At 35.7% G+C, this 16,503-nt stretch overlaps 1 protein-coding gene across 1 annotated transcript; it reads right to left on the bottom strand.

Annotated features, from left to right (window-relative positions):
• Positions 1–1,860: 1,860 nt before the first annotated feature.
• On the bottom strand, positions 1,861–14,314 carry LOC148958772 (uncharacterized). The gene is made up of 3 exons (XM_089111179.1): positions 7,647–14,314; positions 6,861–7,106; positions 1,861–6,289 (listed from the first exon to the last, which is right to left on the bottom strand). Exons 1-3 carry the CDS (start codon positions 7,916–7,918, stop codon positions 6,166–6,168), a joined length of 642 nt encoding a protein of 213 aa, XP_088967305.1. The 5' UTR covers positions 7,919–14,314; the 3' UTR covers positions 1,861–6,165.
• Positions 14,315–16,503: the final 2,189 nt, after the last annotated feature.

Raw genomic sequence — 16,503 nt, forward strand, 5'->3', positions numbered from 1 at the left:
CCCAAAACGTGGGGTGCAAATCCTTTATAGCTACTGGTGGTAAACGAGGAAAAGCAAGAACACGCAAAAACAGAAATACCAAATATGGCCTAATAAAACGTATACAAAGAGGCGTAAAGAAAACAATGCAATGTAAAAACTAGGCTAGATGAAAATAGCTTTAACTACAACGACCAAGGGCTATTCGCACTAACAAATGGGTTGCTGAAATCAAAATCTGATCAGTTTGTTTTGTCTCTGATGGAAGAAGATGCCTTGGTGTAAGTTGGTAGATATGTCTTTTGAAAACTTTATAGGTACCTGCGTAACAACCAGTATTTGAAAAATTCATTTGAACCATATTTATGTGTACAAATTTGTATCTTAAAAGGTTCGTTGTGGCCTTATCAACATAAATTAAATAGTCAGTTATAAAAAATTATACCATAAAAAGTGTTTCCAAATATTGTACCAAAATAGTGGTATTAATGTGAAAATACAACTGGCATTCAACCTGGTTGAATACATATTGAAAATTATATCTCTGATTTAGGAAATTTTCTTATGCAAAAGATATAGAAGATGTTGCATTAATTGCTTGACTCTACAGATTTGCCAGGGTGCATTCCATGTCAACTCCATGATGTACATCTTTCAAGGCGACCTACAGCTCTACGTCAAGCCAGCTGCAAGTGTGTTTTGATATTCATTGCCTAAAATGCCTGGCGTGAAGTTCTACCCCAATTTTTACCTATTTATTATGCTTGAATGAGGTCATAAAGACGACACTATGCAGTTTATGACTGTGACTGAACAATTACTATTACTTAATTCTTTGTTTTGTCTTAGAAACAAAACAACAGTTTGACGACTTCCAGTAACATGTTACTACAATCTTGCTTAAACTTCAAACTAATCATTACGAGTAAAATTACTAAAAATAAACATAAAAGAAACAAAATTTACGGGAAGTGCACATTAACAGATGATGAAGTAATTAACCATTTCTTTGTCAACTCTATCTAGTTGATATTACACAATCTTTGGAAACTCAATTCAAATAAAAGTGTAAAAGCTGCTTCAAAGCAAGTTATGTCACTACCACATTGTATGTTAATTTAAAAAAAACAACAACAAAAATTGTCTAAATAAACCAAATAACAGTTTTCAACTTAGCATAATGTTATAATGCTAAAAGTAATATATTATGATGGGCAATTCTTTTATTTATTGGACAAAAATCGTGGTCCAACGAAGCATTCAAGCTATCTCTGTCTGTGTCAGTTGGTGCATCTTTATCACATACTTCATCATCATTCACAAACATCAACATCAGCGTCTTTTATTAAAAAATTTGAGCTTTCTTCACTCACGGTTCAAAAAAGGTACCCACAAATTAAGATAGGGTTTTCAAAATTTTGCACACTACTACGCTTCAAGACTCTGCATGACACTGATGAAAATAAAATGGTTCTCATTCAGTCTGTGTTTGTGTTATACACCAAAATGTTGTTCTCGTGGTCGATGCAATGAACATTGATAGAACATATGAAGATTTAATGGCAATGATTGTGTGCGATCTTGAAAACAAAACATTTATGCTTCATAGATGTAGCAATTGACCTGGAACAGAAAAGCCACGATCATTTTTTATATCAAATTTGGATGAGGAGGAAGTATCTTTTCAGCAATGGCAGAGCACAGACAGTTCACAGATGGTTACAGTGTTCATGATTTTGGTTGAGTTTATTCAATTTATGATTGAGTCAATTGACAGTTTGACTACCACTCTTATATTGCAAGATGTCAGGGCAGATACTTGAAGGAAAAAAAACGAGATATTGATGATGAATTGATTTAAAAATTGTTTTTTTTATTCAAGATACAATATACATGTTATGTAAATAAACGATAATTTCAGGTGCTGCTACCATGTACATTTTGGCAAAATGCACAAAATGTGAGCATTTGCTAACTAAATTGCAAAGAAAACAGACAGAAGAATCAAGTAAAAGTCAATAATGTTTAAAGGTCAAAGCTCCATTGCCTCAAATTGGTAGACTTTGCATGACAGTGATAAAAAAATACTGAAATGAAGCCAGCTTGAGTAGAAGGTACAGAAGATGAGCAAAGTGATTGCACATACAGGTATAAAAATTGATAATCAACTGAGCAATGACCTGAACCAGCTTATGGAGCAAAACCTTGCCAATGCTTCCCCATTCATGAAGATTTTTTGGAAGGAGCAGGTGAAGAACTTGGGCCAAAGCTCAAAGAGATACCATCCTATGGCTATAAGGTTTTGCTTGTCTATGACATTGAGGTGCGATGCAATGTTTGATGAGCTAAAAACTCTAGTATACTTTGCTTTCCAAGCAAGAGAACCCTTCGAGGCAACAGAAATGTAATCCCACCAAAGAAAGGGCTCATAACAGAAGTTGTGGACCAGTTGAAACAAGCAACTGGAAGCTTATCTGTTCATCAGCGATATGTATGTACAGCCTTTGATGAGATGAAAATGTCATCTAGGTTTGTTTTTGATAAATATAGCAGCGAGATTGTAGGATTTACAAGCCTTTGAAATATGGAGCTGAACTGTAATCTTGGGGTTCTTGCTCCTGTGTGTGATGGTGCTGTTGCGAACAGACAACTTTTCAGCTTCCACAAAAACCTGGACAGAAGTCCTTCAAAGTCAGGTGCTGTTTTAACCATACAGAAAACGTATCTGACGTAGCCTGTACATTTCCTTTATCAGTGATGCATTTGAGGAAGACTGCCAGAAATAGCCTACTGATTTCAGATTCTGGCAATAAAGCACGCTGTACGTGGCTTAATAGCTAATTTCTTTTGTGAAGACATATTACAGATGTCTCCAATAATGACTTACAAGGTTGTTTCAAATTATTACCCAAATTTTTCAAATGCACATATCAAGCTTATCAGCTACTCCAAAATGAAAGTCATGCATGCATGCCCGGTTCTTATTGAAATATTGCAAGTGTCCTGAAGAATTTCTGTACAGAAAAATGTATGGCAACCGCAACCTTCTGTGAAATGTTTGATAGGTTCTTTGATAGTTTAAATGTAAGAAGCTTCAAAGAGATGCAGCTGAAAAAAAAACCATCTTAAGCTTCATATTCTCCACCAATGATAAAGACTTTGAGGGCTTAAATATGTTTTCTTGAAGTATCTGAATGTCTGGAAAGCATCTAATGAAATGAAACCAGGGAATCACAAGAACGTTGAGAAAGAGAACATGTTTATTTCAAAACAAACATATATTGGTGTCCAAACAACTGTATTTTCAATTATAGAATGCATAAATTTTTTCCTCAACAATGGAATGCCTTATGTTTTGACAGAGCGCTTCAATCAGGATCTAGTAGAGGAAATTTTTGGACAGCGAAGGTGCATGAGTAGAAAAAATGATATGTACATCCATTTGGCTATAATGCAAACATTATCAGTGCCCAAAGATTTTTTTCACAGGAGACAGGCAGTGTAAGTGACAAGAACAAAGAGTTACAAAAAGGGTTTTAATCAGGGGAGGATCCAGACAAAAATTTGACATTCTCAAAACCCGTTATGACAGACCGACCACGCCCATTTCCCGGAAACGCCCAAGAAATTGTTTTCTGTCTTTTATGGATGCAATTATTAAATATATTGAAATTTTAAGAGGAGAAATAGAAACAAACAATAAAAAGTGGCAGACACCAAGAGGGGATGAAGGGAGGCAGTCGTCCCCCAACATTTTGGGAAGACAGAGGTCTTTTATTCTAAAAAAATGGACAAATGTGATGTCGTCTTATCAAAACAATAGGCTTGTTCCCTTATAATATTGCTCAAAAAACAAAAATGATGCAACATTAAAGAATTTCTCAATAAGCATTGCAACACTAGTAATTGAAAATTGGGTAATGCAGGGAAAAATAACACAAAGATCAAAACAAAATGTGTGTGGCAAATTGTGCTTGGTTTTGTAATGGTTTAACATGTGGAATTTTATAGAAAGACGTGTAGTTTTGTGGATATTCAAATTATTGATACAAATTTAAGGGCAGAAGACTAATCATAGAAAAGAATTATTAACGCAAGTTGACCAATGCAATTACTAAAAATACAGGCACTTTTCAGAGTAAACAAGCCATAGAAACTTAGACAAAGAATTGAGTAAAAACCTTTTCTAGTAACAAAAATAGTTCTTTTTGGATGCTAACTCTCTTAAATGCATCATATCTTTGGGCATATGATAATTGCACTGCTTTAGAGTAAAATATTTATGCGTCAATCATTTGTCAATGATGACATATATGATAATGCATAATTTGGAAATACATGGAAGAAGAATTACTTTGGGATGACGTATTTAACGTATTTAGTATGTCCATCAAATTTAAATTTGAATCTTCTGAGGTCTGAAACTTGACTTCCCTATGCTTAGCCTTCTACATTGCTGCTTTGCCAAAGAAAATTAAAATAATTTTTGGCTTCATTTTAGCCAATTACTGCATTTTAATATGCATTAAAAACAGATTCTATCTGCCTTCACTGTGTGTACTAACATAATGTGAAAACATATTTTATCAAACAGCATTTTCAGTTCCTAGTACCACCTTGTTCAAATAAATATATCTCAAGATTTTGACTTCTGGTGTTGCATTCTTAATATACCTTGTTCGTTATTGGCTTAGTATGAATGAAGCAAAAAAGGAGATGCATCTCCAAAACAAAAGTGCAGTGTATGCCAATAGGCCCATGTAGCTCATATGATTAACCACATAAAATTTCCAAAGATGCAACATTTCAAATGTGTTTCAAAATAGAACACAACATACCACCATAGCACAAAACTTTTAACCAAAGGCTGTGACAACAAATCCTATTCTGCTTGGTAACAATATCAGTAACAAGACTGTAAGAAAGTAATGACTTCTCTAACTGTTAAAATCTCTCTTAACTTTTTTTACAGTTCTTTAGATTAAATTACAGCAAAAGTGAGATTCAACTTGCAAATAATTGACATGTTATCTAGAACAAATTAAGTAGCTATTCAAACAAACTAAAATGTATCCATAAACATTATATTACAAAGATAGGCAACCACTGAATCATTGAATGAATATTCTAGTTCTAGTTAAATTCAGAACAGTGTAATTTTTCTGAACTCTATTTTTAAATCACATTACACAAAAACAGAAAAAAATGGTCACATATCGGTGTAAAATAAAGTATTTTAACAGCATCCAGAGTGGCTAGTCTGCAAATAAAACAAACTTTTTGCAGAATTTACCACCTGAGCCGCTAGGCCCAGTAGCAGCAGCACAAAAAGAGCCCCTATATAAAATTTACATCCAGACTTCAAAGATAAAACAAAGAAGCAAAATTGCTGGAAAGGTGTAGCCAAACGCATGAATGAGCCCGTTGATGTTGTGAAGAAAAGATACAAATCAATCAGAACACAATTATTCCAGGTATTTTTCAATCTCTAGGTATGTTTATGTTGCATTTCAATTAGTCATTGCGTAAAACAATTGCAATCCACAAAATATGTCATCATTTCTTATCACTTAAGAGGTTTATGTTTGTGTTCATATACTATGATTTCCTGTTGCAAACGTTGGTGATAACAACTTGGTCACATTTTAGCTGAAGAGCAGGATATTCTGGCAGAACAGCAAACAATGCAAGATTCAACAGAAAGTGTTAAAGCAACAAAAAAGAAAAGTCCTTCTGTCCGTCATTGTAGAAAATGTGGACAGCCACGAAAGGGACATACATGTAACAATCCACCTTCAAAATGAAATTATTAGTTTATTTTGTTTAATTTTGTTCAGCTGCATTATAGGGTGAGGTTCTTCTTATGTTTGGGCTTAGTCGCTAAAATTACCTAAATGTGGAACATGGAATGTACCTACACTTTACATTATATACACAGGCCTACCTTAGAGCCCTTTTACACTGTACCAGTAAAATTTGGATCCACAACAAAGGTACAACAGGTTAGCATCCCATTAACTGTTTTATAAATTCTTAAAATTTTGGTTCCCTCTGTCTATGAAATAATCTTGTTCTGTTCTGTTATGAAATAACCTTGACACCAAGCTCCTGATGTTTGTTGTTGGATCAACAGCATTTCTCAGTTTTCGGGTTCCCTTTGTTGTGTGGACTTGTAACCTTTTTGGCTCATGTTGGGAATTCTTCCCTGACAGATTGATAAATACAAGCCGGAAGAGGTCTGGTGTTGTCATACCCCAGAAAGCCAAACATCCAACGAATCAGCCATCTATACGCAACAGCTCTTAAAAATCTACAAAAAAGATGTAAATCCATTTACAATGAGTTTCAATGTAACTATTAATTAGAGTATCATTTCAATGTGACATTTCTTTTGTGCAAATTCTAGACAATCATATTTGCAACTGTCTAATTGAAGTTGACATTACAATTGACTATTATAATATTTATACATATAATCATAACAATAATAATGTGTTGGAGTACTATATCCTTGGAAATTATAACAAAAGTTCTACTCTTTGAATGTGTTTTCATTTTTTCAATCTTCTAAGACCTTTTACTGAGCTTTCTTCTTTTGAAATATTTACAGTTTTGGCCGTCAAAATTGAAAACTGATGATGTTATGTCCTTTTCAGCTTTGGCATAGAATATTTAAGTGTAGATTGAGTTTTTTTATATGAAAGTATTTGGCAAAGGGAATCTGTATCAATTTATCAGCTAAATGTTTCTGTTATCAGCGGTTTGAGTAATAGGGAGTTTACTGTATTCCAATTATAGCAGATATAGGTCTAACTTTTAGTTTTAGTCTTATTGTAGATTTGTCTTAACAAATAGGCCAAGAAAGAATATTATAAACTTACTCATTTTCTGATTTATTTGCATGACGTCGGTAACGCTTACCATCCCTGGTTTTGAAAAGTGACCCTGCTAGTTTCAATACACCGTTATTAATTAAAGCAGGGAAATCTGGATGGTTAGTGATGCATCTTAACTCCTCTGCAGTACCTTCAAAGGTCAACTGCCCAATAGCTTGTGGTACCTCCCAACAACATCTGTATTCCCTGGATCCAACTAAGTTATCAACTGAGCATTTACCACAATCACACCTAGGGGTAAAAATGTTAATTTGATATTACTTGAGCTGAACCTCAGGATGTTCAAGATGTTAACTTTCTATTTTTAGCACTGTCTCGTCTACATTATACAGTAGTTTTTAATAAAAATGCCTTCAATGGGTTTCTTCAAAGTAAAAAAAAATGGTGCAATTTTTAAACAACAGGACTGAAATCGGTGTAATATTGAGTCGTGATGGCGATCCAGCAAAGTTTTAAAATTTTGTACTCAGTCACTCTGAAACACCATTTTCAAAATATCGCAGAACAATGGCCTAGCCTAGCCGTACGATAAAATAAGTCTAAAATCCAAACTGCAAGCAGTGGAATTAATAGCATCGTTTAAAGCTCCTTTTCAATTGCTTTGTGTGTCTTTGGACAAAATAGCTCGTAATAGCGTCTCTCAAACACAATTTCATATCAAAACCAATTTATTCTCGAGCAGTAGGCCTATGGCCTAATTTGCAGCACTTTCCATCAGTCGCAGATCAACTCCAAATTATTAGTATTAAATCGTCAAATCGATGCACCTACCATTCATCTACTGGCATTATCCTCTCGAATCTAGCCTCTAGTGTTTCCAGAGGAATTCCATCAATGTCCGGCTCATGATATGCCAGTTCTTCCTCACTCGACGACGAAACTAACAGCTCGTCTTGGTAGGGCTCCAAACTAGTGGACACGACACCCAATCCTTCTGCTATTTCTTCACCAACGAGGGAAGACTCTTCGTCACTTATCATCGCAAAGGATGTCTTTGAATTATCCGTTTCAGACATAATATTCTTTCTCAAATTAATCTGCATTCTGCTCTAACCCTACCAACAACACTAGGTTTCCAAGTGTTGTTATGATCGTATAAATCAGAATGCGTCACTCGCCCCAGGCCTTTTTCGCAAGACCATAGGGTAAAACTACCCCCAAACCAAGCATTTTCCTCCAGCAAAATCAATAATTAATAACGGCAATCAATTCAGCGATGTTCAATCCCCATAATTAAACCTTAAAGTCCGATAGAGAAATTTTAGGCAAAAGTAGTTCAGTGGCACTTTAACCTCTCCCCACCCAAAGTGCTTTAAACATTTCACATTTAGACAAAATAAATTATATACTTACCTTAAATCCAGTAAGGGTTCATAATCCCGTCATGGATGCACTCACTGTTCCGCTTTAGATTCGGCCGTGATCACCCATGTAATTATCACAACGGCACGAAGGCTTTCATATTCACCCTCGAACTCAATAAATGTATCTTTGTCCTTTGGAATCAAAATTGATTTAATAAAAGTGAAAAATTTCAGCAACAGCCCAAAGTAATTTCAAACATGATTTGCCAAAGACAATTGACCATTATTACTAATTTTATGTGATGAAAATGGCGAATACACTCACGCGGTAAGACTGGGATCTAAATAAATTTGAAAACGGCAGGAAAATTTCGAGGGTGGGTTTTCGTCTTTCAGAAGACAGAGTTTCAGAAGCGAAGAGTGGCAAGGAGGAAGACCATGCCCGGTGAGGAGATACAGGATTAAACGCCAGATGACATCATACAGAAATTTTGTGCAGGAGTTTTCAGACGTGTTATTGACTAGATATCGATGAGTATCGCAGAGCGCTTTTCCATGAATTCAGAATTGATAAGAGAAACTGCTTGTTTTGACCCAAATCGATTTGCAGAGCTTTCCAAAACCGACATACCAGTAAAAGGCTTGGAAAAGGTTGCATCATTAGTTACTACTGCCGTTTCTTAAACTGCAGAGCTTGCTTCATTCATCGCAGTATTCAAGAATCTGAGCAAAACGCTGCAACAGGACTTCCAAAATATTCAGGCCATGGAGAGCATTTTGGAAGAAAATGACGAAGAGGGAATTTTCGATCATGAACTGACAGTAGATGAAATGGAGAAGGGTATTTTTGACAATCGAGTTTCCTGCAAATTGTTGGTTTGACATGACAAGCGCTTTGTTTGCTGTTACAGAATGCTGTACAGATTTTTCTTAAATGGGCATTCTCCAACATCTTCTTGGCTTATGAATACCTTCTCCCCTTTCATTCACCCAAGCTAGCTGCGAAAATAAGCAAATGTTTACCTTTATCATTTCACCATTGCTTGCCTTTATTTAGAGCAGGCCGGCAAAGTCAATGCCAAAATTTGCAAATGGTTTAGCCATGGTCATTCGGAAATCTGCCAGCTGAGCTGTTGGTTGTCCTCCATAAACATTACCTTCCAGTTTTCTACCATTATAACAAGATTTTAAGATCTTTTTCACAAATTGTCCAATCTTTCAAATCCAAAATCGTGTTCTCACCTCAGCTAATGTTGCTCTAACTAACCTGCGAAAACTGCTTTGACTCAAGCTTCAAATCAGAATTATTTAATGGGCCCTTACAAACTATTAACTCGCCAACTTCTTGTACACCAAGTTGAAGTTTTATTCTGTCATATGACTTCCCAGCAATTTTGCGTCCTTTACCCATTCGTTTTTTGACTGCAGTATCTCTTCAGGGTCCAGTGATTGATTTACAGGCTGCTTACTCAATTTAGCCTTCAAATTTGATACAAACCTGTAATGAAGGCTGTTACTCTTAGCAGTTTTCTGCAGTACTCAAATACTGCTATACCTGTTTATATCAAGAACACTGGCTTCCTTTTTCTCCTGATTTGCTTTTTCTGTATCTTCTAGTTCTATGCCCCCTGACCATTCTTTTCTACCCTTCTACCATTCTTAACCATTTTGGACTTTCCCACCACAATTGGTTTTCTTTGGGCTGGCTAGCTGAGGTCCCCCTTGAACCTATGTCTGCAGGGTTTTCAGTGCCTCTAACCTAGTCCTCAATTTGCGTAACCTTTAAAATTTTAACACTCTGAATTGAACTCATTGTTTTCATTTGCCCTTATGATGAATCCAACTTAATGCCATCTTACTATCTAACCCCAATTTAACTGTATCAATTTTTACTTGTGAAGCAAGTGCCTTTCTAACAGAATCTATCAATGATGCTAAAATACTGGCAGACAAAAGTTCTAAACACTGTATTGACCACTCCTTTAATGGTTGCAACCCTACTTTTAGAGCAAAATAGGATAGTATCAATCCCTGCACCTGTTTCGTAGGGAAAATATACAACAGCACAATACCCCTTACAGCTAGCATCTCAAAACCATGAAGTTCTACATTTCTTACTTCCCTCTCACTCTTGTCATAAACACATCTTGATAGGGTAATGTTACCAACATCCATTTTTCAACTAAGGATTCTGGCAGGGGGTCGTTCTATCTTAATTGTAACAACAATGCCTCCTGAAAAAGGATCTTGGCAGTTACCACTTTGGGACTGACTATTCCATGAGGGTAAAAAATTGATGCAAATGTACTCAGCATACTGCGCTTAGTGAGTGGACTAGCCCTTTTATCTATCCCGCTAAAAATTAACACTAACTTATCATTTTTATCGTCCCAAATAACTCCTAAAACCAAGTCTTCTTATTATCAGTGGTTGTTCTTCCTGAAACTTTTCTAAACATAAGTGATCTCATCTGTTCCACTTCTTACAACTTATCTAGTAATATCAAAAAGCATTTCAAAGTTGATTTCGGAGAAACAAAGGAAACATATTTTGCTTAAAGATCACAGCTTTTTGTGGACAGCTCAAACATGCCAAAGTAATGAAAACAGTGGAGATTGCCTTACTCTGCTAGAAACCATGATGGCTAATGTTATTGACAAGACTGTCTAACTTGCAGACAACAAAGGCAGTTCCTCTAAAAGAAAGACAGCAAGTTTGGGAGCTTCTCAAAAAGACATGCATGATAAATCACACTGTTTCTAATAAAAGAAATTTTGATGTAATGAAATGTATATAGCAAAATTTTGCAAGGAGAAACAAGGGAATCATCCAGCTGCATCACAGTTTGAAAACTCTCCTGAAAGTGAAGTGTCACAGTAGATTATTCCAAAGAAGAGGATCACATTCAAATTTTCCAGTTGGAAAACAAGAACTTTTGTATGATTCATGCAGCCAACATTCTGTTATACCAAGGAAAACTTCTGATCAGCAGGCCATCTTTGTCACCTGTCAATGTTTCTTGTATTGATGTTGCAGGAAAGAAACTCGGTTTCGATGGAGTAGCATGTCTCAATTCAAAGGTTGTTACAAAAATGAAATGATTTATACCTTGGAACACATGCCATTTCTTTTCGGTGCTGCAGTGAATACTTGCATATTTGGGAAAAATACAAAACGAGTTTATCTGAGACCAGCAGGGAGCTGGACAGGTGGACACTAAAAGTCGCACCTTTTACAGGGAGGTGGACACTAAAAGTGGCATTTATCAAAATTGCAAACAATACAACAATACAGATAGGTGTACCCTGGGTGCCAGAGCCACAAAATTTTGAGTGCGTACACAGATATGGCATCACCATCCTCGTTCTGATCATTAATCCTAATGTCTGAGAAGTGATTGCACGAAATTGTTTGATCACTATCAGTACCAGTGGGCGTTTTTGTTGTCTTAGAATTTCTGATTGGAATAGAAAAGCCACTGTATTCAAAGAATAACTGTATTGGCCGTTTGTTGAAAATGGTCTTATGAAGATTGAAATTATTCTATGAATTAATCCACACATCAATTGAGGTTGTGGCAAGGTGAACAAATTCTGCAAATCGACAAAGCTGTCTATCTTTTATCTTGAAAAACATGACTTAAGTGGGGGTTTTTGAACGTGAATCTGCAAGTATTTGCAGTACATTTTAGTCCCTCAATTTCATAGAAGCTAAAGGTAAATTTATATGATGAACTGATGACGAGATGAGCCTATTATTTTGAATTGGTTCATCTCTTGGCTCACCATATAAAACAAACTGAATTAATAAGCATGTTTATGTTGTTTTTTATTTTTCTTTAATTTATTTTTTTATTTTAAAATTATTTATGCACGATAGCCCTGTCAGTCATGACTGACTTTCAGGGGGCCATGCCAAAACCTCTTCAAATTAAAAAATCTACTAAAATTAATAACGGGAAAAGGAAACTAATTACATTCATAAATAATTTATCTACAACTATTTACAATAAATTTACAACAAACCCTTTATCTTGTTCTTAAAAGAAGATAAAGAGGGAGCTTGCTTGGCCTCGCGGCTGAGATAATTCCAGATTTTTGCTCCACAAAATGCGAACGCTTTCTGTCCATCACTAGTTTTCATGAATGGCACTAGCAAGTCAGTTTCGGCATTTCTAAGGTTGATAATATTGCGACCAGAATTTCTAACAAATAAATGCGAAAGATTTTTGAAGCTTAAAGGCATTGAGTCATGATAAAATGGATTGGGTAAACCCTAAGTGCCAAAATCTGCTGAGTCATGATTTTCATGACTGCGATGCGATTGGTTGATCTTGAACTGGTCACATGAACTCACCTCGTACTGATTGACAAAACAGTTGCCATCAATAGCAAGTTGTCAACAACTGATGCAAATATCACATGAAACAGCAGCAATCATACCAAAACCAAATGACCTCCTATAGAGAAGGCCTATTTACTATGACTCAATGCCTTTAACCAGTCGGAACTCTGCACAGCTCCCCCACAAAGAACAGCAGTACCCAAAATGTGGCTCTACAATACCTCTATATAAATTGCAAAGTACAGTTTTTGGCAAAAATTTCTTTGCATATTTAAAAAACCTAACGAGCAGGAGACTTTGGCTTGAACAGATTTAATTTGCTCGTCCCACACGAGGTATTGGTCAACTTGGACACCAAGATACTTAATACTGTCGACGAGTTCTACAGGGGAATCATTGATAACAAATGCAGGAGAATCCACAGTGTTTTCACCAATCTTTTTCAGATTTGGTCTAGATCCGATTACCATTGCCTGAGTCTTGATTACATTCAAAGACAATTTATTGCCCTGAAGCCATTCTTTCAAACATTTCAATTCGTTGTTGAGCGTTTCAGTTAGATCCTCAATGCTCTGAGAGGAATAGGATATGCTAGTGCCCATGATGTGCCCATGATGAGCTAATCACTTTCAGTTGAACCAATTTGAATAATTTTATCTTTGGCTCATTGTCATTTTACATGATGGGATGATCGATTGATGAATCAATTCAAAACTGGCCCCGGTCTGCAAATTTCTCTTTGAATACATAAATGAGCATGAGCAGTACAGTGCAGCGTAGTTTCCACAACAAAACAAAATGGCTGTGTTCAGGAAACTTGTTATTCTCTTCGGAATGTGGCAATTAAGTCGATCGTGCCAAATAAACTTTGGTTTGAAGTTTCAACGAAGTTAATGCTCAGTTAAGTGTTGCTGACAATTCTGCAGAAAGCTTCAAAGAAAGTGAAAAAGAAAGTGGTTCCGAACGTGGCGTTGGGGCACCTAGAAAAAGGCTCAGACCAGGGCTAAAAAGAGTTGTTTCATGCAGTGAAGAAGATCTCGAGAATGATTCAAACAAACCAGTTTCAAGAAAACAACAAGAAACACTGCAGGAAACAACTCTCCCAGTGAAAAAGGCTAAGGGCAAATCAGGACCTAAGGCTATTTGGTCTACAGAGCTATTGAATGATTTGATTGACATTGTTGCAAACAATGACAGCTACAAGAGGAAACTGATATTTACCAATATGCCCAAAGCCAGCAATGCTGACGTTTACCGTAATATTGTCAAAGATATTAATAGCAAATGTCAAGAGCGAGGGAAATTATTACACTAAGTATTTGTCAAACAGGAAACCAATTCAAAAAACTTATTGTCAAACAGGAAACAAGTCTGCACTTTCGACTATGAAGACTGCTTCTGGAATTCATTGTTTTCAGGATGACAAGCAATTTGGCTCATGGTTTCATTAACTGACAAATAAAAACAGTTATGTGCCTTTTACTGGTAAACTGATATTATATTCAATTATGTTTGATAGGAGAGGATAGGTCTTGGTGTCACATGAATATTAACTTAATTTGTAGGTGTCATATTTTCATGTTTTGTTTGAACAGGCATAAGTTTGAATGTTATTTCGTTGAAACTGCTTTTTCAAATTTCTCCAAATCATTTTGAGTAAACTTGTGTATTTGACCATGCTGGCATCAGATATCTTCATATATATATATATATGTGTGTATTCAAAAGCTCTAGACTGTAATGTTTTCTAAAAACTTAAATAGATAATAAAGAAACAACTTGATTAACGTTTGGCAATAAGCTTCTTAAGAATCAATTCTGAAGTAGCATATTGCGAAACGTTAATCAAGTTGTTCTTTTACTGATCGTCTATATAAATATGAATGTATGTATATATATATAATATATAGATACTCAATAAAAAAACAACTTGGTTGACGTTTCGCTATAAGCTTCTCCAGAATAACTAACACATACATCTGGAGCGTAAAAGAAGGAATACGAAACAAAAGAACAAAAGGTAACACATTTTACGAGCAAGAACAATAATAGCTAATTTAACAACATAATGATAGTTTCTTAGCCCAACCAGAGGTGAGAAAAGATGGATAAATACAATAGATAAAAGAACAATAGAACAAGTGCGATAACAGATGGTATAGCATGCAGAAAAGTCCAAGAAAAAGAAATGGTAAATGCTGTCTGTCCCAAAAAAAATAAGAAACTAGGTAAATAAATATAATAAATATAGAATGCAAAGAAAAGAAAAAAAATAGATAGAAAACGTGGAAAAAATAAACAGAAGTAATAAGGATAAAATAAACAAAAAGATAGGAAATAAAAATAAACTATGTGTCAACTAGCCTAATATTAAGGCCCCGGGGCATTTTCAGAAGGTAGATAAATTTCACGCTTTTAGAATGTTTGCCTTATGTTATCGCAAGATTTTGAATCAAATCAGTATCTTCTTGACTCATCATCCAAATAAACTTGTTTTCATGACTAAGATTTTTTATATAGGAATACTTCTCTTCAATTTTAACCAACCATAGGCTAAACACCATAGTTTTGTTCAATATGGTGGTCGCATGACTTGGATTTTTTTATGTCTGTTTGTTCCTATGCTCGTTTTCATCCATCAAAAGCTTGCATTTTGCAGCACTAACTCATTACCAATCATGTTAAATTATTTGGATATTGATGGCAATTTCTCTGAAAGCCCAGATTTCTTTTTCGCTCTGGGTACAATTGACAACTGACTTGGACAAATTAACAACGAAAACAAGCTAGTCCGGATTTTGGAGAGATGCCCTGTGTTTGTTAGATCAGGATGGCAGTCATGTATCCAAGAAATTCGATCAAAAGGACGAAATCCAAATGTAGAAGACGTGAGAAAACTGATCAAGGCCATTGCTATGGAGAGAAACAACCCTGTCTTTGATGCACTTTTGGATGGTGGAGTGAAGGATTCTGTCTCTTCGACGCGGATGGGTACACGACAAGAACATACAACTATGAGACCAGCACCTCAACAAAACATGAATTTCAGCATACAAATGAGCGGTGAAAATTCAAAGATTGTTGGTGAAAATGTGAAGTGCTATTACTGTAACAAGCATCATAAACTGGAGAGCTGTGACGAGTTTAGAAGGCTGCCTGGCGAAGATAAATTCAGGTTTATGCGTGAGAAGAAACTTTGTGATAATTGTTTATCCTCATTTCATTTTTCTGCTGGTTGCAAGCGAAAATGTGATTGTACATTGCATGGATGTTCAATTAAACGCAAACATTTGTCAGCAATCTATGATGCTCTTGCCAAATTTGAAGAAAGACGCAATAACAAGCTGAGACAGACAATTTCTGGAAATCAACATAATGTGAAACGTGAGCCGAAGCAAAATCGAGGGATTAGCAAGCCAGACAGGGGCCGGACCCAACAGTCAAGCATTGTCCATAGTTCCAATAAAGGTGAAAGCTAGAGGAAAAGGTAAAATCATTGAAACCTATGCTTTGCTTGACAGTGGCTCAACAGCAACTTTTTGTGATGTCGAATTGATGAAAACTTGAACAAGGAGTGACAAAACTGTCAAATATCATTGGCAACAATCGATGGTTACAAAGAAGATTTCAGATCATCATTGGTGAGCTTAGAAGTGATGGATTAAGATGAAAAAGTCAAAGTTCATTTGTCCAATGTGCTCTCAGTCCAACGATTGAATGTGTCAAAAGATGCTATGGCAACACAAGGAGATGTGGACAGATTGGCTTATCTGCAAGGTGTGGAACTGCCTAGAGCGATAGATCATGGTAAGTCGGCCTTTTGATGGGTGTTGATGTACCTGAAGCATTGGAACCAGTGGAAATACGCAGATCATTAAATGGAGGACCATATGCTGTCAAAAAAAAGTTTGATTGCACTCTGAATAGACCACTGGATTCCTCAAACAGAAGTGCTTATTGCATGTTTGTGAACACAATTT

Source organism: Rhopilema esculentum, chromosome 11 (assembly GCF_057945365.1).
Source record: "Rhopilema esculentum isolate cy_ngs chromosome 11, ASM5794536v1, whole genome shotgun sequence".
In the NCBI taxonomy this organism is placed as follows: Eukaryota; Metazoa; Cnidaria; class Scyphozoa; order Rhizostomeae; family Rhizostomatidae; genus Rhopilema; species Rhopilema esculentum.

Excerpts from the sequence above, each read along its gene's own strand:
- LOC148958772 (XM_089111179.1), bottom strand. The coding sequence starts at position 7,918 with ATGCAGATTAATTTGAGAAAGAATATTATGTCTGAAACGGATAATTCA. Across the intron at positions 7,107-7,646 it reads ATAATGCCAGTAGATGAATG|GTGTGATTGTGGTAAATGCT; the intron begins GTAGGTGCATCG and ends TTTTACCCCTAG. Across the intron at positions 6,290-6,860 it reads GCAAATAAATCAGAAAATGA|ATTTTTAAGAGCTGTTGCGT; the intron begins GTAAGTTTATAA and ends TCTTTTTTGTAG.